Genomic DNA, 25,264 nt, shown 5'->3' with positions numbered 1-25,264 from the left:
TTTGATGTCTTGTAGAGAACAGCATACAGTATATCCCCATCTGTTGCTCCTTATGGGAAAAACTGGGCAGTAAGAGGCACATACTGGTATTTTAAAATCCTTATTCCCCACCCCACCCCCTCTTCCCTTCCTTCCTTCCTTCCCTCCCCTGTCCGCATTCTCTCCTGGCAGTTCCCCTCCTGGCTCACTTGCAGGCAGAACAGTGCTGAATGTGCTAAATTAGACCATTAGAGGAATTCATTTCTCTTTATTAGCGCGTGTCAAATCCTTTTTATTAGTGGCTGAAAACGACCTCTCTTCTGCAGTAAAATGTCAGGCCAGTTCAGCCCTTTTATTTGTTCTGCGCTGACGAGGATCAAACTTTCCCTGAATTAGTGTAGAGAGATTTATTTCCTCCAAATTCTGAATGGCTTGAGAGAGAGAAAGAGAGGGGGGGGAGAGAGAGGGAGATGGGGGGGTTCGCGAGTGCGTTCTGCTCAATATCAGTGCTCGTTTTACTCAGCTAGGGTCCTTCCAGCTGATTTAAAAAAAAAATACTGTACACTTATTCACACCAATACAAAATTAACAGCTATTATAAGAAATCAATCGGATCAAAAATTAAATAAAAAGGAGTGGAAATGTTTTGATGAATATATGGTAAAATATTGCTCAAAAAAAGATACTGTATGCTAATATTCCTAGATTAAAATGTAAAGTAACTGAGGGAAGGAAAATTAGTAAGGAAAGATAATAAGAGTATATAGAAGATATGAGAAGATTGTAGAATGAAAAGATTAATGTAATTTCAGAATGTAGAGAAAATCAAGTGGGGGCGGAAGGAAGTGGGGGGAGGGACAAAAGAATATTACGCTTGATTGACGAGTTAAATGATAAATACAATTATGGGTAGGGATGCGAAGGATGTGGTGACGGTTTTGGTATGTATGTATTGTGATGTATTTGTATTTCCATTATGATGTAATATGGAAAAACCAATTAAAAAAAATACTGACCAATACCTAGATCTTGTTCACTCATCATGGAAAGAATGTGCTTTTCCTATTATTATTTAAGATTCCTTACCCGCTGTTCGCTACAAGGTCCCAGAGGGGGTCACGGCAATCTAAAAATGCAATATTTAAAACAGTTAAAGTTCCTGCATTGCAGAGGGTTGGACTACATGATCCTCATGGTCCCTTCCAACTCTGCGATTCTGTGATCTATTAGCTGATATTAGCTGTGATTCCAGCATTATATGGGGTTGGACTAGATGATCCTTGGGGTACCCTCGAACTCTACGATTCTTTGATTGCAATCAAGATCCCCAAATATGCGTATGTCTGGTGTGTCAAAAGGTCAGGGTAAAGAGGTGTGTCTTTTGCTTACGATGAATACTATGCCAGGTGCATCTCCATGGGGAAGGAATGTCACAACTTAGGGGTTGCCACATATAATGCCCTCTTCTGGGCTGTCCCTCCCAAAAAAACAAACAAAAAAACCCACCTTCTGAGATCAGTGGTAGTACCAAAAGGATCTCTTCTGCTGATATTGATACCTGGTAGGAATCTGTAGGGAAGGAGTCAAACTTTCATGACTTTGAAAAATGATGTTAGTGGAGATGTGAAGTCCTGCACTCGAGAAGGAGAATGCTTTGTGTTTAAAGAACTATGGGTATGTATCCACTGTGGCAGTTTTAAGTCCTATTGACTTCAACAAGAAGGTAAAGCTCCTCTAGGATGGTGACTAAGATTCAGCACTTCTCTTTTTTTGAAAAAAAAAATGCTAACACTGTGGCTAGTTTAAACTCATGTTTAAACTAATGGAGGGGAGGAGTAGTTCAGCAGCCTAGAAAACCACTTGGATAAGGTGTTTCTGAGATGTCTGCAAAAGCAATGAAATTTTGTGATACTCTGCCTTTTGCAGCTATCCTAGGGATTCAGGGGAGAATGACTGGTGTGTGTTTCTTGAGCTTTGCATCAAGGCTAAGCTGGTGTAAGTTTCCCAGGAAACTTGTGCTTGGCTTCTGAGCTGATGAGGATGTCATTACGGCACTCTTAATACATGCCAGCCCTTGCTTATACCCTGAAATAACATCATTATCAAGTGCCATTGACGTTACAGCATATCCAAAGCACCCCAAGCCTGGTATGCCGTCTTAATCTTTTGCAAAGCTGCTTCAGATGTACAGGTGTAGTCAGTGAGCTGTCATATGTGTCAAAACCACCAGGACCTTGCAAGTACTTGGTAGATAGCTTTAGCCATGGAAATTTTCAAGTTTACCCAGCATGGCGGTTGATTACCAGTTCTCATTTTTCCCTGGCTCCAAGGATTAGTGGGGCAACTAGACCTGGAAGGAACCTGGGAGCAAAGTCCAGTCCATGAGTATCCCAACCTGCGTCTAGAGAGCGGCAGATGATGGAAGCCACTCAGTGCCCAGAGAGGCCTTGGCTGATCACAGCCGACAGAATCCTTCCTTTTGTATTTTTTGAAAACCCTTCTACATTCCTTATCTGTTACAGCAAAAAGAAAAAAGGAAAAGCCACAGTTTTGCAGCCCTGATTTTGAAAGAATTCTGTGAGCATGTACAAGCTTTTTTTGCTCTAGCATGTTAGGGGTGTAGAAGTAATAATAATAATAATAATAATAATAATAATAATTACGGCTGGGTATAAATTATTATTATTATTATTATTATTATTATTATTATTACTACTACTACTACTACCCAGCCCATCTGGCTGGGCTTCCCCAGCCACTCTGGGCGGCTTCCAGCAAAATATTAAAATACAATAATTCATCAAATGTTAAAAGCTTCCCTAAACAGAGATGTCTTCAGATGCCTTCTAAAAGTCAGGTGGTTGTTTATTTCCTTGACATCTGGTGTTAAAAATGGAGGAGGGTGGAGGAGTACAGAAATGGTACTGGGGTGCTTCATGACTGGAGTAATATGAGTGGCCCCCTAAAACGGTTCTCAACATCCAGGTTCTACATTTGTTTAACTACACCAGGGGTCAGCAACCTTTTTCAGCTGTGGGCCGGTCCACCATCCCTCAGACCATGCAGTGGGCAGGACTATATTTCGGGGGGAAATAATGCATGGATTCCTATGCCCCACAAACAACCCAGAGATGCATTTTAAATAAAAGCACACATTCTACAGTCGTACCTCGTGTTACCAACGCTGCGTGTTGCGTTCATCACGGGTTACGAACCCGCTGAACCCGGAAGTACCGGAACGGGTTACTTCCGGGTTCGGCGGTTCGCGCATGCGCAGACACGTCAAATGACGTCACACGCATGTGCAGAAGCGCCGAATCGCGCGGCGAGCATGCACAAACGCGGCGCTCAGGATGCCAACTGCTCAGGATGCGAATGGGGCTCCGGAACGGATCCCGTCCGTATCCAGAGGTACCACTGTACTCATGTAAAAACACCAGGCAGGCCCCACAAATAACCCAGAGATGCATTTTAAATAAAAGGACACATTCTACTCATGATAAAACATGCTGATTCCTGGACGGTCTGCGGTTCAGATTGAGAAGGCAAATGGGCCGCATCCGGCCCACGGGCCTTAGGTTGCCTACACCTGAGCTACACCTTTGCCTTCGGAGGCCAGGTTCCCTGCTGTAGAAGCTGTAAACATTTCCCAATGAAAGCAGGGTTGCAGATGCAGCTCAGTCCAAACCTGCCAAGGTCAAGCAGTCTTAGTTCAAGCACAACTCGGAGGCAAAGCTAAGCAGCAGTCCGAGGGCAACATCAGAAAGAGTTCAAGAAAAATACAACAGAGGAAGGCAGGGCAACTTGAATCAGATCCTAGGAGCCTAAATTACTCCTTAACCACAGCTGCTGGCAGTGGAGTATTAGTAGGGCTTGCTTACTCTTAATTGACCCCTCACTCCCAAGCAGATGTACTTTTCTTCTGTCTGAATTCAAAGCTTTTGGTGCCGGAGCTCTCAGGGATGTTTTTTTTTTTTTTTGGTATTATGTATTTTGTGGTTTTTATATTGTAATCTTACGGTTGTGAACTGCCCCGAGATCTACAGGTGAAAAGGTAAAAGGGATCTGCGGGTATAGGGCGGCAAATTTTTTTAAATAATTTTAGTAATAATAATAACGGCAATAATAATAACAATTAATTAGGGTGACAGCGGAACCCAACGTTATCCTCTTGTTCTACAGCCATGTTGTCAGCTACCCACTTTTTTTGTCTGCCGCAAGCAGCTGCAAAGCCTTCACAGAAACTTTCTGTTTGAGGCCATTTCAGTGAATGAGGTGACCTCCAGGGGGGTTGAATCAATAAAACCACCACTATATTATGTTATTTTCTTCACTTTCTTTAGGAATGGCTGTTTCTCATGATGAATGGACACTCCCATCGATAATGGCTAGAAAACACACCAGCTGAGACTGTGTCCTTGACTCTTTCATGCACAGAAATAGTATCAATAGTCGGTAAAATAAAACTTTCTGTAACACTCAGAATCCTAGAACTGTAGAGTTGGAAGGGACCTGAAGCATCCATGACAGTCGCGAGATAATATACCACATTTATAATATGGGATAGGCTCAGGGCCTGCACTTTTGGTCACCTGCTTTACCATCTAATAAGACTTTGCTTGATACCACTAATGAAAATTAGCTATGTATTTCCAGTACTGCCATAATGCTTTGCTGGGACTTTAAAATGTTGACTATAGTAGCAGGACCAACCCAGTCATTAGACAGCTGATTTGGGTTGTCTATGAAAGGGCAGCAAATTATTGACTCTTCAGTTTATTGCTATTGCCAGGATAGGGAGATGGAATGTGTAGGATTTTCTTCTTCTGATGCTAAAATAACTTGACTGGCCAGTGGTATTATGCATCTTTGTCTTCCTTCTCCACCCTGGAGAAGAGACCCTAAAAATTGCATGCTGCTATGAGAGTCTGGGAAGGAGATTGTAAGTGTCCTAGCTTGTGTTTTCCCCATCTTCCACTTTCTAGGAAGGACTTTGTTCTTTTTGAGCCACAGCCATGTCCAAAGAGGTTGCTTCCCTCAAAGATTTTGCCAAGGGGTTGTAAACTGCTGCTGCTTCTCCCCCCCTCCCTCCCACTGCCTGCACTTTAATTCTCTCCATAACATTGAGAGGAATTTGTGCTGTGTGCAAAGGTGTGCGTGTGGAGGGGGGGTTGGGGTGCGTTGCTGAACTCCTACCACCTGGCATTACTGCTTGGATTATTAGTTCCTAGTAATTTAGTGCCCTTGCGCAGGGTCGATTTGTGCCTTTCATTTCTAATTGATCTAGAGGCTGTTTAAATGACAGCAGGCATCTGTTGAGAGTGGGAAGGTTCATAAGGCGAAATAATTCATAACACCGTCTGGAATTTGCCTTTCATATCCCTTAGCTAAGCCTCGGCAGGGCTGCCTAAATTACGACCAGGGAGGATTCCCCCCCCCTCCATATTCAGCTCATGGCTTGAAGAATCTTGCATTAAACTGGGATCAGTCTAGATTAGACTGTAATATGCTGCAGTATTAGTAGCTGCAAATGAAGACTTATACCGGAGTTTAACCCCTTCACCTGCTTTTCTCTTTTGCCTTGGTCCTGGAAGGCTTGGCTAATCCATCGGTTCCTCCGATTTGTTGATGTGTATAATAGATCTTTCAACCCACCGGACTCCTGGGATAACTTTAGCACTAAGCATTCAAGACAACAGGTTTCGAAGAAATTAAAACACACTTGCTTTGATTAAATAAAGAGTGACTTTTCAGCCCTTAGTGAAATGGGCATATGGTTTTTCCAGCTCCTCACATATGTGAAGGCAGGAGGGAAATGTGATATCTGATATTATGTTAGGCCTGTGCTGCCAATCTCAGCAGCCTTGTTGCCACATTAGTGCACAGAGGTGTGGAGTACTTAATTTACTTGCAATGCACCCCTTGCCCTTCTTAGTTTCCCTCAGTGTGATATCAGTTAGCAGATGGGTAGCCCAAGTAAATTTACTATTCTCAGTTTAATGCTGCTTGTTTTCCCCTTTAAACTCTGAGCAGGTGACCTTAGTTTCAGGAGTAGTCAACGCAAGGAGCAAGATTGTGCCTCCTGTCCGACTCCCAACCTCCATATGGTAGTGAAGTTGTTTTCCATAAAGTCTATCTACATGGATACCTTCCAGTAGTGTAGTGGGAAATTCAGAAGTACAGGGTCCCTTCCTTATAGTCACATCCACATTTCCTCACAGCCATTGTTTATTATACAAAAAACTTATGATTATACAATAATAATAATTGGGGTGCATTGCCTTGTGTTGCGTTTCAGCTAAATCTACTACAGTGGTACCTCGGTTCTTGAACGTAATCTGTTCCGGAAGACTGTTTGAGTTCCGAAACGTTCGAAAAGCGAGGCGCAAAGGGCTGTGTGCAAATTCTTCTTTTTTTAATAGAAATTTATTGGATTTTCCAAATTAAGCCAAATACAAATACCCACATCCCATTGAAAACAACACAATACACCCAACACACACAAACACAACAATTATTTTTAAAATCCTTCACTTCTTCCAAATCTTACTTGGGACCTCCTCTCGCCCTCTCTTGTGCGTTCATTTCAAATCTTCTTTAGTAACTTCATAACATTGTGAAATCTAAAACTTTACATCTAATCTTAATCTTACAATTATAATCTACAAATCTTATATCATAAAACTTATTCTTATCAAATACAAAATCATCTTCCAAATCTTAAGTTCTTATATCCTTCTATCTCTTAATTTAGTTAAGCTGTTGCTCTTGTTACTTCTAATTCCAAACATCAAAAATATTATAATCAACACATTTTCATAATAACCTAAATATTTCTTCCATTCTCCAAATCCTTTTTACCCTCTGACGTTGGAGTACCATGGTTAGCCTTCCTCTTAAATCTCAAATCCCTTTACCCCACCCCCCTCCTCACCACTCCTATCTCAGTCTCCCACCAGGCCCCCCCCAGCATTTTTCCAGTCCAAATTTTCCTTCTCCCAAACTCAAGCAGTTCCCTTCTTCTTGCAGAATGTCACATTCTTCTTGATACCTAGAAACCAAAACATTGTCACAAAGTATCTTGCAGTACAAAACATTGTTCACAAAGTTCTTTTACTCGATTCTTCAAATCCAAATGTAATTCCCATAGTTTTTGTTCCTGCATTTCTGGACTGCCACCCCAGAAAGCCGTTATACAGGGCTGTGTGCAAATTCAACTGAGAAAATTGAAAAGCACGCGGAGGAAGCCGTTCGACTTCCAAGGCGCATTCGAAAACGGAAGCATTTACTTCCGTGTTTTCAGCTTTCGGGTTCCGAAACGTTTGTCAACGGAGACATTCGAGAACTGAGGTACCACTGTATTTTCTGTGCAAGTACAAATGCAAATAATTTAGGGGCCCATTTTATGCGTTTCTAGTTGTGTCTCTGGGTTAAAATCATGAGTAAATGGTGACATCTGAGGAACCTGTTTCTGTAAATAGTTCTGGGTGCATTGAATGAATTGGGGTGTGGAGGCGGGGGGGGGGGGAACAGCTCAATCTCCAACTTCTGTTCATTCAGCCAAAGGTTGCTGTGAATGAAGCTCTGCATCTGGGCAGCTGTAAAGAGATCCTGCCTTTTGGATTGTTCCTGAATGAGGACACAGAGCCTGCGCACAGCATCCTATTGTATTGCTGCTGTTCTTAGCTTGTGCTGGCTTTCGTTGTTTGGCTTTCATTTGTCTCCTTTTGTATTACTCTCTGGATGGCTGCATTTAGTTGCTTGTTTTTAATTTGTGTGGGCTCTTCAAATGAGTAGTATGCAAACATTTTTAAATAAATATTAAAAAAAAACCTTGTATACATGGAGACTGTATAGGATAGAGGTGTGTAGCCCAGGAGCAGTAACTGAGAACACAATCCCATGCCACACACACACACACACACACACACATTCCCCAAATGTATGAAAAGAGCCAGTGTCATTTCCCAGATGTGTGAGTAGGACTTCTTCTTCATCACAGTTTCCCTGTATGTAGTTTTCCATGCTAGCAGCTGTCTTTACACTCCCCCTGCCAGATACTTTTCTCAAGGATGTTCCTTTCCCTTCTCCTCTCCAGACCCCAGTTTTCAACAGTCAGTCAACAATGTGTGGCCAGCATGTTCAATTCTCATTGGTCAGTTCTTTGGGGGTCCCTCCCCCTTAGGAGTTCCTTCTAATTATTTTTTTGTCTTTCTGCAAAGCTTGGGATTGCTCCAAAACTGGTAATGCCACTCGCTAGCGCACAGGTGATAGTGTTTTGGTTTCATGATCAATGGCAGTGGAAATAAAGGGAACGGTGGACCTCATCCACAGCATAAGTGAACTGTGTTTATCTTTGAAAATGACATTGTGTTTCCTTTTTCTCTTTAGACACCCTCTCTTTCCCCTCCTGACCCTGCTGTTTGAGAAATGTGAGCAGGCAACGCAAGGCTCAGAGTGCATCACTTCTGCCAGCTTTGATGTCGACATTGAGAATTTCGTACACCAGCAAGAACAAGAGCACAAACCATTCTTCAGCGATGACCCTGAGCTCGACAACCTGGTAATGGTTTTGCCCGGACCAGTTAGTCATGGAGTGTTGAACATTCTCAGGGAAGATAGATAGGTGATCAATAGGTAGGTAGGTAGAGTGGGGGTGGGCCAAAAAGAGAGGGTAGAAAAAAATGGTAGTGGAAAACTAGATATGATGGAGACTTTTGATTCACAATACACACTAGAGTAAAGTGCGTGCACACTGGGGAAAATAACATAGAAAAACACATTATGTTAGGGGGAAATGCTTTGCAGAAATGTGTAGTTTAGGCAAAATTTCATATAAGCAAGTTTATGCAGGGAGAAATTTGCACTGGAATGCTTGTGAATTTTCACGAGGACTTAAAAAAAAAACAGATTTGCAAACTGGTGTAGAAATGTGGAGAACAGAACTTCAGAAAGGACAAATGAGAAACTGAGAGAAACGGAAAACTGGCAGGTTCGGCCATTTCATTGGTTGACTTTTCTGGTGATTTTTTAGGGCAGAGAGCTTGCATTTTTACTTTACAGCAGTTAGAGACAGCAGAGCAGTCAGACGCTTACTTTTAAACATTACTCCTCTGCCATTCTTGCCTTAACCAGTTTTTTTGTCAGCGGTTCCCATGGAGGCGGCAGTCCTCTGTCACGGGCCATCTCACCCCACATTTCATCTGAGGAAGGATGCTACTGTCCTTCCTCAGATGCATTGCAGGGCAAGATGGTCCCTAAGGGAGGAAGGCCACCAGCCACCATGGGAAAGCAGCAACAGAAACTGTTTAAAAGAAAGAGAGGAGTGGGCTGGGTTTGCTTTAGTTATGTCATTGCGTGATTTTTGTGGGCGAACACATTTAATACATTTGTTTCGTTTTAATAGGCATTTATTTATTTAAGGCATTTATATGGCGATTAACCATTAGCATTTCTAAGTGGTGTACATAAAAATAAACCATACAGAGGATAAAACTATTTTAAAAAAACCATCATAAAACTGAACATAAAACCTGAACACCACATTAAAATGCCTGCTGGAATAAGAAAGCCTTTGTTATGTTCCTGAAGTTCAGCAAGGAGGGCGCCTAACCTTAGTTGGGCGGAAGTTCCACAGGTTGGGCCCCACAACATTGAACACAATATACAGTGTTGTGTGTTGTCCCTTTAAATTGCTTCAGGAATCCTTTTTGTTTGATGCAGTATGTACACTTAATAGATCTAATCCATTTTGAAAAAGGAGAAACCTCGGACCATGCTACTTGCCAAGGAAACTCAGGTTGGGCTGCTGGAATAAGTTAGGTCATTTGAGAAAACGTGCATATGTCTGCTTCTAAGTCTGCTTCTAAGAACCAGCAGTCATTCATGGGTGCTGCCTTCTTGGGAGGGTAGGATCAGTTACGTTGGGAGAATGGAAACAAAATAGAAAATTCCTTCCAGTAGCACCTTAGAGACCAACTGAGTTTGTTCTTGGTACATGAGCTTTCGTGTGCATGCACACTTCTTCAGATACACTGAAACAGAAGTCACCAGATCCTTAAATATAGTGAGAGAGTGGGGAGGGGTATTACTCAGAAGGGTGGTGGGAATGGGTGATCAGCTGATAGGTGTGGAATGGGTGATCAGCTGATAGGTGTGGAAAACCTGTTGACGACTCTTAACAGCTGCAATTAGTCTTGCAGGGAAAGGCAAGGGGTGAGATGGCTAAAGATAGCTTTGTTATGTATAATGAGATAAGAATCCAATGTCTTTGTTCAGACCAGGTTTCTCCATGGTTCTAAGTTTGGTGATTAGTTGCAATTCAGCCACTTCTCTTTCCAGTCTATTTCTGAAATTTCTTTGTATTAAGACAGCTACTTTGAGATCTTTTACCAGTTGGGAGAATGGTTGCGCTTGGGAATTGACATTTTTGAGAAGGAAATAGCCAATCTGGAGAGAGGACACTGTGCCTAAAGGGAGAACGCCTCTGGCATTTATTTAGCTCTACCAATAGTTCCTTTGGAGAATAGCCTTATATTACAAGGGAAGAATCATTAAGGAAGCCTCGCAGCCCAAAGGGATTGTGAAACCATGGACTCCTCCACATGACCTATGTATTGAGTGTTCATCCTGATTTGCTTGCACAAAGCTTATGTGGAGGTTAGATGAGCTCCAGTCTTTATTGAGCATCCATTTTGATTTGTTTATGGGGCAGTGAGCATTCATCCTGATTTGCTTGCAGAGTGTATATTTGGTTTCCCGTTAGTCATCCACGCATCCCACTCTCCAGTGCATCTCACACACATCACTTTCCAAACCACAAAAAGTCCAGTTCTTTGTTGCCAGGGTGACAGAGCCACTTAATCCACTTTAATTGTGCAAACCCAAAGTTCCAGTATGTGCTTCCGTCCCTTCCACAAAATACTGACCACCTGGAGGAATCCCTTGCCAGTTGCAGATACCCTAGATCTATGTCTGTGGGTGGCTGTGTGTATATGTACTTATTACAGGCGTTGCAATAATAATTAATGGCAAGAATCACCTAGCCTCAATAAAATAGCATTTACAGTCTTACGTGCTAATAGTTCACGTTTTCAGAAAAGCCTGGCTAGCAAAGCTAATGTTAACTGTCGGCCATCCTCTTAAGTTTCCATATTACAGCTTCATAATATCAAGCTCTGCTTGGTCAAACCCAGGGTCCCTCCACTCCACGGCAAATGTTACATATCTTGGGTGATATGGTTGGTGTGATATGAGGAATATTTAAAGGACACACAGACAATAATTTTGCTTACACGGATCCCCATGTTAACGTCAGATTGTGTTGATAATGTGATGTCAGTTAAAATGTTATGGCTGAAAAATGTAAATAATGGTGTCTCTTCTGCATGACAATTGCCACTCTTGCATCTGGTTTTGTAAATACAGTCCCACCTAATGCAGGCATCTTGCTCAGGCTTTGTAGGTCTGCATCTGCTCAGTGGCGGGTTGGGAGCAGGGGCGGAGCGAGCCAATCTGCCGTCCGGGGTGGCAAACATCAAGGCATCCCTCCCTGCGCGCAAGTCGTGGCGTCACTGCGCGTGCGCAGCCTCCTGGGTGGACTGCGCATGTGTGGACATGCGCAGTCCACCCAAGATGGCGGGCGCGATCGGCCGGCGCCCCTTCCGTGCGGTGCGGCAACCTTTAAGGCTGCAGCGCGTGAACAGCAGCACAGACGCTGTGCTGCTGTTTGCGCGTTGCAGCCTTTTAAAAGTTGCTGCGCCGTCGATCGCGGGGGTGGGGCCTGCCCCCAGAGTGTCAGCCTCCCCGGGGCGGTACCCGGGGCGGACCGCCCCCTGCCCCCTTGCTCCACCCCTGGTTGGGAGGCTGCCTGGGAACGCTGTTTGTGTTGCTTTGAGTTCATTGACAAAAGAAGGGAAATGTATGGGTGATAAATACCTTGGAAAGTGCCACCCAGAGCATAACGTGAGCAGATCCTGCTGACTCTGGCCATTGGCCCACCTAGTCCAGCTTCCTGTTCTCACTGTGGCCAGCTAGACTCCCACGGAAAGTCTGCAAGCAGGACCTGAGGACAAGCAAAGCTCTGCCACCCACGATTCCTGGAAACTGGCATTCAGAGGGATACTTCCCATAGTAATGATGTTCCCTGCACCTAGGTAATGGCTGCCCGATTTGCATAATTAGTGCATAGTTATCTCTCTTAGGTACTCTTTGCAAATCCATGCATTGTGATTGGCCAGCCCCATTATTAACCAAATAGAGCACGTAGCTTTGAATAGTTATAACATTGTGAACGGCTCAGTAGCCGCGCTGCAAATATGCTGATAATTCCTTCAACTGGCTAGTATAATCCTGTCTTCCAGCCTTTCTGTCTCTTTAGGATCTGACAGCACATTTGCCGCCTCAGCTTATAGGCCACCTTTAGGAGAAAAAACCCCCACAAAGAAATCTAAAGTGGACTTTAAATAGTAATAAATAGCAAGAAGGAAATTTGCAAAAAAGAAGAGGGGGGGAGGCATTAACCTGCCTAATATGAACAAGCACTTAATTCTTTATCATTCTCCCCCCCCCCAACTTTTCTCTGGGCAGTATCTTCACTCTCTTCAGGATTTCTGTTTTAAACTATTTTAAACTAACATTTTAATGCTATCGCCTATAACGTCCACTGATCTCAATTTCAAATATCTAACTTTTCACGTTGTTTCAAATACTCTTTGAATTTCTTCCAATCTTCTTGCACCTTCTCCTCCCTCTGGTCTCGGAGTTTTAAACAAAGATGTTATCAGCAGGCACCGAAAAGAGTACAGTGAAGGCACATGCAGGGAGGGTGTTCCAAAGTATGGATGCTGCCACAAGGAATGATTGATTTCAGTGGAACAAGTATTATGTGGCAACTGTAAACAGTGCCAGGTCAAAGTAGTTGAGATAAGGGATTGGATAAGGCCATGTTGCAAGTAAACTGGTCCCAAGCTGTTAAGGGCTTCCTATAGTAGTGGTAAAAACTTTGAACTTGGCCTGGTAAAAAAAATCAGCAGGTCTCTGAGCACAGGATGGGGTCTCACTCCTGTCAGCAACTGTGCTGCAAGCGTTCTGCACTCAATGCAGCTTCTGGATTAAGCATAAGGGAAGCCCCACGTAGAGCGCATTGTAGAGATCCAGTCTTGAAAGCAACCGCAGCATGAGAGCATTCCACAGTTTTGCAACTTCAACCCACAATGAGCAACTTTCAGCTGAAGGTACTTTGCCACCAGATCTCTTGTCTTCATATGCAAAACACGTGATGAGCAGAAAGATCTTGGCCCTACCTGCAAGCCAGCTTTGTGAGAAAGAAGACCTACAGTCCTTAGATCCGGGACAAGGGGGTGAGTAATATTCTTGTGCATTGAGAAAATTGGTCATTTTAAAGCAGCTGTGATTTTTATCATTCTCAGCTTCCTGTTTTTCATTTTGATGCATATGACAGTTTATTTATTTTGTTATTTTTCCAGGCTATGGTGGTATGGAGGCTTCCTTCGGTGAAATTGACAGGAATGGGGCTTGGAGGAGACCACAATGGGTTAAACGCCTGGGCTTCTTTCTTCCTTTGTTTTGAGAGATTGTCTGCAGAGTATAACCAGCTTGTTGCGACTGCCTCCTGCTATTTTTGCACAGATTATATTAAAGTTCACCGTTCTTATATCAGCATCCCGTGTCATTTATCCAAGGGATTCCGTGTCAAAGTGAAAGCTATGCCAATGAATTCAGGAGCATTGCAAGGCGCTGCTGTCTTCCCACGAGGCTGGCTGGATCCATTCCTTGCTGTCACTTGAACTCACTGCCATACATCTGTGGGACATAATTAAATGCAATAAATAGGAGAATGCCCTCAGCTCCAGCCTGCCAGGTTGCTGCTTGAACATTTCCATGCCTAGAAAACATGTCACCCCATCCTCTCCCACCCCCTGGAATGCTCAGCCATTGCACCAGGGCATTCAAGATAAGACATAGGAACCAACCATGGATTTCTTCAGCTTCGAAGCATTAGCAGTATAGGAAATACATTTACTCCGTACTGAGCACCATTGATTCTGCAGAAGTAAACAGCCGTCCAGCCATTGCCACCAGCGTGCTAGGATATGGAGCAGCTTTTGAGAGACAGAATGGTATTTTGCAGTTTGTAGAGGAAACACAGAGGGGGTGGAGGAGGGTAGAGGAATAGTTGAGCTGCCTCCCCCCTCTCTCCCAAATGCCCAGCCCCAAATGCCATCGCTTCATGTGCTGGTGCTCAGCTGTCGAGCGAGTCCGTCTGCTCTTAGGCCAAGACGTTCATTGTTTTTTTGAAAAGGGACACACTTGACGAAGCATCTTGTGTCCTGCATCTGGGGTGAGAGATGTTTTCTTCACAGAGAGCTAGTTTTCTTTTAAAAAGTAAAGATTACGATAGTGAAGTGAGGAGGAGCAAGGCACTGCTTGCGCTGCCGTCCCCATGAGAGCCTCGTTGTGGTTTGCTCTGTACGAGGGGATCTTTGCCTCCTGCCATCCCACACAATCATGGCTAGTCTAGGCCTATCATGGTAGCAGGATGTGCATTTTAAGTGCACGTCCATTCCCCCCCCCCTTAACTTGTCACAATAATGCAAGGTTTCTTTCTATTATTTACTCCTGGCCTGCACAAACACTCACAATTGCCAGTCACAGCTGAAAAAAATTGTCGATTGTGCGGTCTGAACAGTCCGTCTCCAGGTGGCGTTTGCTGTGCTTTTTTCCTTTTTTAAATGGAGGCTTTTATAAAATGACTAATAGCTCAGTTGTTTTCATGTGTTTCCTGCTGCAGTGGCATTCCCTGCGACTCACACTGATGTGGCTAGAACTTGTGCATAGGAAGTTGCTTCCTACTGATACATCCACCCCGGGATTGTCTAAACATGGATGAGGAACCTGTGGCCCTTCAGGTGTTATTGGACTGCATCTCCCATCAGCCCCAGCTAGCTTGGCCAATGATCAGGGATGAAGGGAGTTGTAGAACTATTCCGACTGGCGGTGGTTCTTCAGGGCCTTGGGCAGAGGTCTTTCCTATCACCAGCTTCCTAATCCTTTTAGCTGGAGATACCCGAGATAGAGATACCTGGGATCTTGAAATGAAATGAAATGAAACTTTATTTCTGTTAACCACCAGCCATAGCAATAAAAGGGCATTACGATGTACACAAAACAAAAGTCGATTATAATAAAACACAGTTTAGGGCCCTGAATCAGCAGTCAAACAGTGGGTCTTATTCTGATTGCCCCAGCTAAAAACCTTCCAACCTTTGCTGTCGTCTATTCCTCTTGATCTGCCAGGAGGAGGGACACAGAGATAATTTCCCGGACAAAGCCCCCTGCAACTACATCACCCAACCTCTCCAAGAGGTTTGTTTTCTGTCTGCGGATACCTGGGATCTTCTGCATGTGTTCTACCAGTGAGCTGTGACCATACTTCACAATGAACTAACCCTCATAGGATGCTGCCTAATAATAATAATAATAATAATAATAATAATAATAATAATAATAATAATTTATTTATTTATACCACACCCATATGGCTGGGTTTCTCCAGCCACTCTGGGCGGCTTCCTACAGAATGTTAAAATACAATAATCTATTAAGCATTAAAAGCTTCCCTAAACAGGGCTGCTTTCAGATGTCTCCTAAAAGTCTGGTAATTGGTTTTCTCTTTGACATCTGGTGGGAGGGCGTTCCACAGGACGAGCGCCACTACCGAGAAGGCCCTCTGCCTGGTTCCCTGTAACTTGGCTTCTCGCAGCGAGGGAACCGTCAGAAGGCCCTCGGCACTGAACCTCAGTATCCGGGCAGAACGATGGGGTTGGAGATGCTCCTTCAGGTATTATCTAGTCCAATGCTGTCTATTCTAGTAGCAAATCTCCATAATCTCATGCAAGTCTTGGTTTTTCCCCATCACTTGGTACGAGGAACTAAACCTTGGGCGTTCTGCATGAAAAGCATGTAACTTGGCCAGTGATATTTGGTACTGTTTACATCCCTGACATCGGTAGCATAGGAAGGGGGTGCAGTGGGTGTGGGCTGCCCCGGTATCATCACTGAGGGGGGTGACCGTGGGGCCTGGCCTGCAGCGCACCCGAGCCACACGTCTCTCCTGGGGACTGACACAGTGGCTCAGGCACCTGCAGGCTCCGTGCTGCCAGAAATGGCAACATGGGGCCTGCGGACTCCATGGAGGTTCTGCGCAGTGTACTTTTCCCTGGCTTGCCCCACCTCTGGATGCAGGGCATTTGCGCCACTCCAGAAATGCCACTGCCTGGCATTTCCAGGTAGATTGACTAAGACCTCTCTCTCTTTCTCTCTCTGAAACCTTGGAGAGCCACTGCCACTAAGGGATGAATCTGTACTCATTTTTACTCATGAGAATTGGTCAACCTTTGGTTCCTAAACCCCACCGCACCCCACCCCGTCTCATGGACCACTTGAAAACTGCTGAGGGTCTTGGTGGGCAACTTAAACAATTTTCTGCCTGTTGTACAGTTCTAATGTGCTTTGCTAGGCATTGTATGGTTTTGATCTGTATTTATATCCCTTCTGTTAGCCTTATATATTTTATTTTATTGTCCTCCGCAGAATTCAAATTGTAATGCAGTAAAATACAATATAAGAAATGAGAGAAGCAGCTCAAACACTGTTAAAAATCAATGTGAATATTCAGTGTGATGGGTGTGTGTCTCTGAGAGCCAGTGTGATGTAGTGGTTAAGAGCGGTAGACTCGTAATCTGGGGAACCGGGTTCGTGTCTCCACTCCTCCACATGCAGCTGCTGGGTGACTTTGGGCTAGTCACACTTCTCTGAAGTCTCTCAGCCCCACTCACCTCACAGAGTGTTTGTTGTGGGGGAGGAAGGGAAAGGAGAATGTTAGCCGCTTTGAGACTCCTTCGGGTAGTGAAAAGCGGGATATCAAATCCAAACTCTTCTTCTTTTTCTTCTTCTGATCTTCAACCACAAATCGACAGGCATGCCACTGATAGCTGAGTCGGTAGAGCATGAGACTCGTAACCGCAGGGTCATGGGTTTGAGCCCCACATTGTTTGAAATATTCCTGCATTGTGGGGGGGGGGGGTGTTGACTAGATGACCCTTGTTCCCCCTTCCAACTCTACACATCTATGATTCTACAACCCGAATGAAGTTTGCAGATGACTGGTGGTCCATGGACCACAATTTGGGAATCCCTGTTTTAGTGCATTTTTAATTTTTTTAAAATTGAATTCATATGCCGCCCGATACCTGGGGGTCTCAGGGCAGTTCACAGAATAAAATCAAGATATAAAACCACAAAACACATAATCAAAATAAAAACAACAACCCAATAACCCCCCCCCCAAAAAAAAAACATTTAAAAAGGGAATAGAATATAAATCAGATCAACCAAAGGGCTGATTAAAAAGGAGTATTTTTGCCAGTCGAACTTCCCTGAGGAAAACATTCCACAGACGGGAAGCCACTGTAGAGAAGGCCTGTTCTCATGTTGCCACCCTCTGGACCTCTCAAGGAGGAGGCACTACCATACACATTTTATTTTTTTTATTTTTTTGCAATTTCCCCATACATAGTAAATGTTGAATGCTAATTTCATTAATATGTGCACTTTTATATACACACCCAAGTTGTATTATGCACTTTTGTACAAAATTTTTGGTTGCATCAGAAAATTTGGTGAAGTGTGAATTTTGAAGGATAGAAGTATTTTGGTTCACGTGCTTTTTCAGGAAGTACAAATTATATAGGTTCATATTAAAATGCAAACTGAACCAAATCTCTCCATCCCTAACTGTCAATGAATCCAGACAATACTGCGTTATGCAGACTCAGTATAAGATATTTTTATCATTATCATCATCATTCTCTCACACGTTCCTCTCATTGGCTCATTTTCCCGCTGGGTCGCAGTTTGGTGGGAATTCCGCAAGAAATGGCTCCATCTAAGACAGGCTGTAGCAAATATGGTTCCCCCCCCCCCAAAGTTTGTTTGTTGTATCTACAAAATTTTAATGCTACTAATCCTATGTAAATTGTCCACCACTGCTGACGGCAAAGAGGAGATGAAAAGGCCAGCGACATTAACCATCATTAGAATAAGAATCATGTATTCCTCACAGGCGAGATGCACATAATTAGAAATTAGAAAAAGGTCAGATCTTGCCATTATCAACTCAATCAGCTGCTGAGTGCCACACAGTCAATTAATTCAGCATCTGTATTTTTTACAACCCCGCGCACGTATTCCATCGGACTGTAACTCTTTATCCGGACAGATATACTGCTCAGCGAAGCAGGGACATAAAATGAGAGACCCCAAGCAAATGAGCTGAGATAATTGAGAGATTTATTTTACATACACACACATGTATATGTCAAGTCTCCGTGCCTTTGCCCTTGAATGCTGACTTTCAGGAAAGCAGATAGTTGGATGGACGCGCCGGGCTGACAGAGCATTCCTCGAGGACTTGTATTGTTATCATTTGTTTATGTTACTTATTACATTTTTATCTTGCCCCTTCCTCCCAAGGAGCTCAGGGTGGCCTTTGTGGTTCCTCCGGCCTGCATTTCATTCTCACAACAACCCTGTGAAGTAGGATAGGTTGAAGCAGGCTTCCTCAACCTCAGCCCTCCAGATGTTTTTGGCCTACAACTCCCATGATCCCTAGATCGGATCCTCCCTCAAAGAGGGCACATGTTGCGGTGTGACCTGGCAACCAAACCCTGTGTTGTGGGTGGGATCGTTTGGGTAGCCACAACACCCTATTGGTAGGTCCCTTGATGCTGGGAGCAATCTGACCAATGGGACGCAAGTAAAGGACATCGAGGGACCTATTTAAGCCCATGCACGTGTACCTGAGCTTCCTCTTCAGGCTAGTGCATCGGAACACCTGCCCACCTCTTCCTATATTTAGGGCTTGCGCTTGACCTTGCTATGCCGTCGTGTGTTGCCTGTCGTTGGGACAGGGGCACGGCAGGAATTTTCCCCACTTGGCTGATTGGCGGTTGCCATTTGGGTTTCGCCTGCCGCGTAGCAAATTGTCACAACTTGTAAGGTTACGGATAGTCTCTGGTTCAGGTGATGGGGTGGCAGAAGGGTCTCGCCACCCCTATGCAAAGGGTATTCCAGCAAAGGAATCCAGGGACTCAATGGTTTGGTCAACCCTGAGAGGGGTTGTGCCTGTGCCAAAGTCCAGGGGGGCATCTGGATGGTGGACTAGTATGTCTCCACTTTCCACTGTTCCAGGTGTTCACCCTAGGCTGACCTACGATAGAGCTCTGGGTCAGTGCTGCCTGCAAGGGTGCAGGGAGCTAGTCGAACCAGAGCCTATGCAACCACTCACTTGATTGTAATCAATAAAGCTGTGGCCTAAATTCTGCCAAAAACCAAATCAAAAAATTGAGTCTTGACTGAATTTATTTCTAGGGGGTGGTTAAAAGGTCTAAACACGCAACTAGCAGGACCAGTGGTCAGGGATGATGGGAAATGTAGTCTCAAAACATCTGGAGGGCAGAGGTTGAGGAAGCCTGGGTTGAAGGATGGTGATTGCCCCAAGTTTGAGCTAACGTGGCTGATTTGAAACCAGCACTCATTCCAGTCCAGCACTCAATTTGCTCAATAATTTTGTGTGTGTGTGTGTGTGTGTGTGTGTGTGTGTGTGTTAAATAGAATGTGTGAGAGAACCTGTTTGTTCAGAAAAAGCTGTCACTACTGCTTCTTCTCCACTCCTCTCAGGGCAAGATGGTCATTCAATTTCTTTCCTCCAACTTTATTGGTCTGACTACTTTCCCATGTAAGTCGTTAGAATTAAAATAATGCTTACAAAAAAAAAAAAAAACCATACACAAATTTTATGCAACTTGATGTTGCCTTTCTTTTCTTTTCTTTTTGGGTGATGCAAATCCTCTTTTCCTTTCCTTTTCTGGCAATGCATTATTGCCAATCCTAAATGGGAGGCAACGAATCGAATACACATTAGTTTGCCTCAATCTGTGAAATTTCATGGATTCTTAATAAGTTCATAGGGTGACCTTTGAAAGACCGAAGTGTGTGTGTGTCAGGAGACAGACAGATAAACATCCAAGGTTGCATTCAGCTACTCAGGGTAGACCCACTAAAAATTAGCCATGTCTATTAATTTCAGGAGGCCTTCTCCAAGTATGAGTAGTATTGGGCGCCACCTATAAAAGACAGGTTGATACTACCGGTATGTATTACAGGTAGTGAACATTTTAGACGCGTCAAGTTGATGTGCGATCGCCAATGTGTGGGTCCTTTTGGACCCTGAAGAGGGCAGAACGGGCTGTCACAGCGCATGGCACCCTTATGCGCACTCCCATGGGGGCTGGGAGTGGAACCCCATGTGAAATGGTCATCGCCTGTCCTGGATTCCTGTGTGAATGTACTGGGGTGCCCTGTGTTGCCGTGAGCTAGTGATTCTTGGATCTGGCTACAGAGAGGCCCTGTAGTAAGTGGGGATTTTTTTTGGGGGGTGCCAGTACTGTATACCCTTGCAGATTTGTCCAGATTTTAATTTGTCTGAATTAATTTTAAGATGTATCTTAATTAATTGATGCCTGTTTTTATGTATACTGTGTTATTTATATGATGTTAGCCGCTCTGAGCCCAGCTCTGGCCGGGGAGGGCAGAGTACAAATAAAATTTTTACTATTATTATTATTATTATTATTATTATTATTATTATTATTACATGGCCCCCAGAACAAAGCCCTGCCCGTGGTCATCATTTCCTGCTTTCTACCGAATCGCGCATGTACACACATACAACTGAATCGCATACATGCATGCGTGCATACGAGCTCACATGCCCTCCCCGTCCAAAATCCAAAATGGCAACCGTGCTGTCATGGTTTCCATAGGAAAGTCCCAGTAAGCAGCGCTGCTCCTGCATCCTGACAAAGGCATCCCAGTTCACCCCATCTGCGTCGCTTTGCTCCTTCCTGTCATCTGTAAAAATGAACAATGGCGTACAGGATTTCTTCAGCAGTTCCCATTCAAGGGACAAGCCCCATCCAAGCTGCAGCTGCAATGGACTCCCAGGAGTTGGGGGGCGGGGGAGTGTCATCACTTTAATCTCAAGAATTCCCTAGAGCAGAGCAGGGAACGAGAGGAATTTGCCCCCTATCTGATCCTGGGTTGCTATGCTTCTGATTAACCTTTTTGTTTCTGTGTTTGTCAATCCCCCCCCCACACCCTTTCCTCCTGCCTCCCTTCGGTCTTTGTGATTCGATTTGGAAAGCCTTCGCTGTGCATTAGGAGGGGGAAAACACCTCCTTATCTTCAGATCATCCTCACTAGGCTCTCATCACCGCCCAGCGCTTCCGCTGCTTCTTTCCCCGAGGGGAGACATACGTTGGCAAAGAGCAAAGGGGGGTGTTTGTGCTGGACTCCTTCCCTAATTGTACCACGGCAAGCTCCCCAGCAGACTAGAGGGCCATCCCAAATTAATTTGCATAGTCATCTTACCCATGAGCAGCCTGTGACTAATAGTTTGTAAAGGCGGCCACTAAAATTAGCAAGTTGAAAAAGTGCTTTGAAATTTAAAGACTCTTTGTTACATAAAAAAGCAGATTTATTGCCCTGTGGTGAATAGCTGGGATTTTATATATTATTCAAGATTTTGAGCCGGGGCTGTAAAACGTACGGTCTCAGTTCCATGCATGGAATGTTTTATGTGTAAATTTTTTAACATTTATGGGGTATATTTTACTGAGGCCAAGGCTTTGCTCAAGGGAGAGCTTACAGGCATGTTTCCACTCTCCAGCCTTGTTAGGCAGAGTGGCCAGCTGAGAATAATCAGGGACGCTTTTGCATAGAACACTTACAGCTGGGTCCCAAAAGCACTCCGGGAGCGAAATGCTGAGTTTTGCAAATGGAGCTTCTGGTGTTTTGGGCCTGCTTAGGTGACAGAAGCATCCATTTTAAAACACTGATGCAATACCTGGTTCAGATCAATGGAAAACCATGGTTGCCTGCCCCACAAGGGAGCCATGAAACAGCATGCTCTCTGCTCCCCTTTCCTTCTCTTTTGCACGCCAAACATATTTGCTTCCAGTTTTAAACTGGAATTTAAGTGCAATTCCCCCAATATGTCCAAACTCGAGAAAGGAAGCCTGGTTGGTTGAAGCTATAGTTTAGGAGCCAGCTGGAGTCAGAATCCGTGGTTTGATTCTGTCCTGCTCTTACTTGTTTAAACCAGGGATGACTGAACATGTAAATCCTCCAGGAGGCTTTTGTAGTCCCCTGAGATTCGTCCAAAATTTATTTTAAAATTTTAAATCACTTCCAGTTTTTGTTGCCCTTCAAATGCCCCCTTTTCCTTTTTGTTTTGTTTTTTATAAAGAATTTATTGGTTTTTCCATAACACAAAACACTCCATCACCTTCACCAACATTAACCCCAACACTTACCCACCACTATGACTAAACAAATACAAACACACCAACGATTCTTCTTCTTGTTTTTTAAAAAAAAGTTCTTGGTCAAATCATCATTATTGACTTCCCCTGTTTTCTCTCCTTCGGCTCCTATTCCAAATTTACTTTAATAACTTCATATCTCTAAAATTAAATTCACTTAAAAATTCAAAACTAAACATTCTTCAAAAAGTCTTATTTTTTGGTTTACAATAATATTTCACTCCTTATCTTGTATAAAATCAAATCATATTGTAACTTCATATAGTTAATAACAAAGCATATTGTTCTTTATATCTTAACATATTATTAACATATCTTAACAAATTATTCTTCATATCTTAACAAATTATTCTTGGATCAAATCATATCAAACAGCTTCTTTCCCTAAAACTGCTGCTAATAAAGAAATGCCCCCTTTTCCTTTTTGAAACATTATAGATGTATTAAAAAAATGTCCAGTGGCACCTTAGAGACCAACTAAGTTTGTTCTTGGTATAAGCTTTCATGTGCATGCACACTTCTTCAGATACCAATTTATATATGTATATGTGTAGATAGATAGATAGATAGATAGATAGATAGATAGATAGATAGATAGATAGATACACACTGTGTCAGACCAACACGGCCACCTACCTGCAGCTAAGTTATATTCAGTGTAGACCCATTGACATTAATGAACCTAAGTTAGCCATGTAGATTAACTTCAGTAGATCTACTGACTAGAACTAGCTTTGGATACAATCTATAGCCTTTTCAGTGACTGTACCTATGCTTGTAATCTACTGCTGAGAATGGATTAGATTGCTCTTGTGCACATCTTGGCTGCGCTCTTAAGAGTGGCTTCAAGGAGTTGACTCAAACCAACCAAATTCAATCCTAACTGAGTTTCATTGAAAGCAGCATCTGTATTCTCAGAGACTTTCCAACTGTAGATAGTATGTTATTTTTATTTTCTTTATTGAGTTTATATACCGCCCTATACCTGAAAGTCTCAGGGCGGTTCACAGAACAGAATCAAAATATAAAACCACAAAATATATAATCAAAATAAAAACGACAACCCAATAACCCACCCACCCCCAAAAAACACATTTTAAAAGGGCATAGGATGGATAGTATGAATATTATTCTTTGGTTGTCTTGCAGCCATGGAACTCCCTCGCCCTAGAGAGTTGCCAAACACTAGACATCTTTTACAAGCACTGTTAGACATGTTCTCTCATGGTACGTTTTGTTGTTTAGTCGTTTAGTCGTGTCCGACTCTTCGTGACCCTCTGGACCAGAGGACGCCAGGCACTCCTGTCTTCCACTGCCTCCCCCAGTTTGGTCAGACTCATGTTGGTAGCTTCGAGAACACTGTCCAACCATCTCGTCCTCTGTCATCCCCTTCTTCTTGTGTCCTCCATCTTTCCCAGCATCAGGGTCTTTTCCAGGAAGTCTTCTCTTCTCATGAGGTGGCCATAGTCTTGGAGCCTCAGCTTCAGGATCTGTCCTTCCAGTGAGCACTCAGGGCTGATTTCCTTCAGAATGGATAGGTTTGATCTTCTTGCAGTCCATGGGACTCTCAAGAATCTCCTCCAGCACCAGAATTCAAAAGCACCTTTTAGTGGACTAGTATTTTATGAACAGAATTAAAAAATTAAAAAAAATCCTTCCAGTAGCACCTTAGAGACCAACACACGAAAGCTCATACCAAGAACAAACTTAGTTGGTCTCTAAGGTGCTACTGGAAGGATTTTTTTATTTTTTATTTTGTTTTGACTATGGCAGACCAACACGGCTACCTACCTGTAACTAGTATTTTATGAGTTCTAGCTTCTGGAGTTCACTGTCTTTCTAAGTATGGCTGTGCTGCATTTCACCAAATCTAGAGTCACAAACATTAAATATCGGTGAGGAAGGGATATGCCAGAATTTTAAATCGCTATGAAAACTAGAAACTTTCTGCATACCTTACAGCAGGTATGGATAACCTGTGGCCATTCAGATGTTGGGTTCCAACTCCCATCAGCCCTAGCCAGCATGACCAATGGTCAGAGATTATGGGAGTTGGAATCCAAAGGCATCTGGATGGCCACAGATTTCCCCACTCCTGGTTCACTGATTTTATAATCATCATAATATAATAATATTTTTTAAAAAAATATCCCGCCCAACTGGCTGGGTTGCCCCAGCCATTCTGGGCAGCTTCCAACACATATAAAAACATAATAAAACATCAAACATTAATAGTAGCAATCTGATTCAATACAAAAAAGGTCAGAATATCTTTAAAATAACTTATATCAAATAAAGCAATATTCAGCAATCCATTTAAAAATATAGTCGTACCTCGGCTTCCGAATGCCTTGGGAGTCGACCGTTCTGGCTCTCGAACGACCAAAAACCAGAAGTGAGTGTTCTGGTTTTCAAACTTTTTTTGGAATCCAAACGTATAGCACGGCTTCCGCTATTGTTTCCGGCATGCCTTGCGCAATTGGGAACCAATCGGAAACCGTGCCTTGGTTTCCAAACTTTTTGGAAGTCAAACGGACTTCCAGAATGGATTCCGTTCGACTTCCGAGGTACGTCTGTAACAGTAAACAGTGAAATTAAATCTCAGCAAGTAATAATTAAACAGTTTACTACCGTCAGTTACAATAAAGAATTACTAAACAGTAAAAATAATGGCAAGTCACAATGCATAAAATACCACAAAACATAAAAAGCCAGGAAACACAACTTACGGTATAAAATTATTTTTAAATCATTGTTAGTATATGTTTAGGTCACTAGTAGGGCTGCCACTGGGTTAAATAAACATTGGTTGATAACCA

At 43.3% G+C, this 25,264-nt stretch overlaps 1 protein-coding gene and 1 long non-coding RNA gene across 4 annotated transcripts in view; both read left to right on the top strand.

Moving 5' to 3' along the window:
- PKNOX2 (PBX/knotted 1 homeobox 2) overlaps positions 1 to 25,264 on the top strand; it is a 283,944-nt gene that overhangs the window by 195,111 nt on the left and 63,569 nt on the right. For all 3 annotated transcript variants that reach the window (XM_033172676.1, XM_033172677.1, XM_033172678.1), the window contains one exon: positions 8,371 to 8,542. In XM_033172676.1, the coding sequence (XP_033028567.1) occupies positions 8,371 to 8,542 (172 nt within the window). The remainder of the gene's footprint in view (positions 1 to 8,370; positions 8,543 to 25,264) is intronic.
- Positions 13,035 to 13,654, top strand: LOC117060424. Its single transcript, XR_004427984.1, has 2 exons — positions 13,035 to 13,340; positions 13,467 to 13,654. It is a non-coding gene; the product is annotated as an uncharacterized LOC117060424 (long non-coding RNA).

This window comes from Lacerta agilis, chromosome 15, assembly GCF_009819535.1.
Source record: "Lacerta agilis isolate rLacAgi1 chromosome 15, rLacAgi1.pri, whole genome shotgun sequence".
Lineage (NCBI taxonomy): Eukaryota > Metazoa > Chordata > Lepidosauria > Squamata > Lacertidae > Lacerta > Lacerta agilis.
The sequence above is the reverse complement of the archived record's forward strand: the minus strand, read 5'-3'. Positions and strand labels throughout refer to the sequence as shown.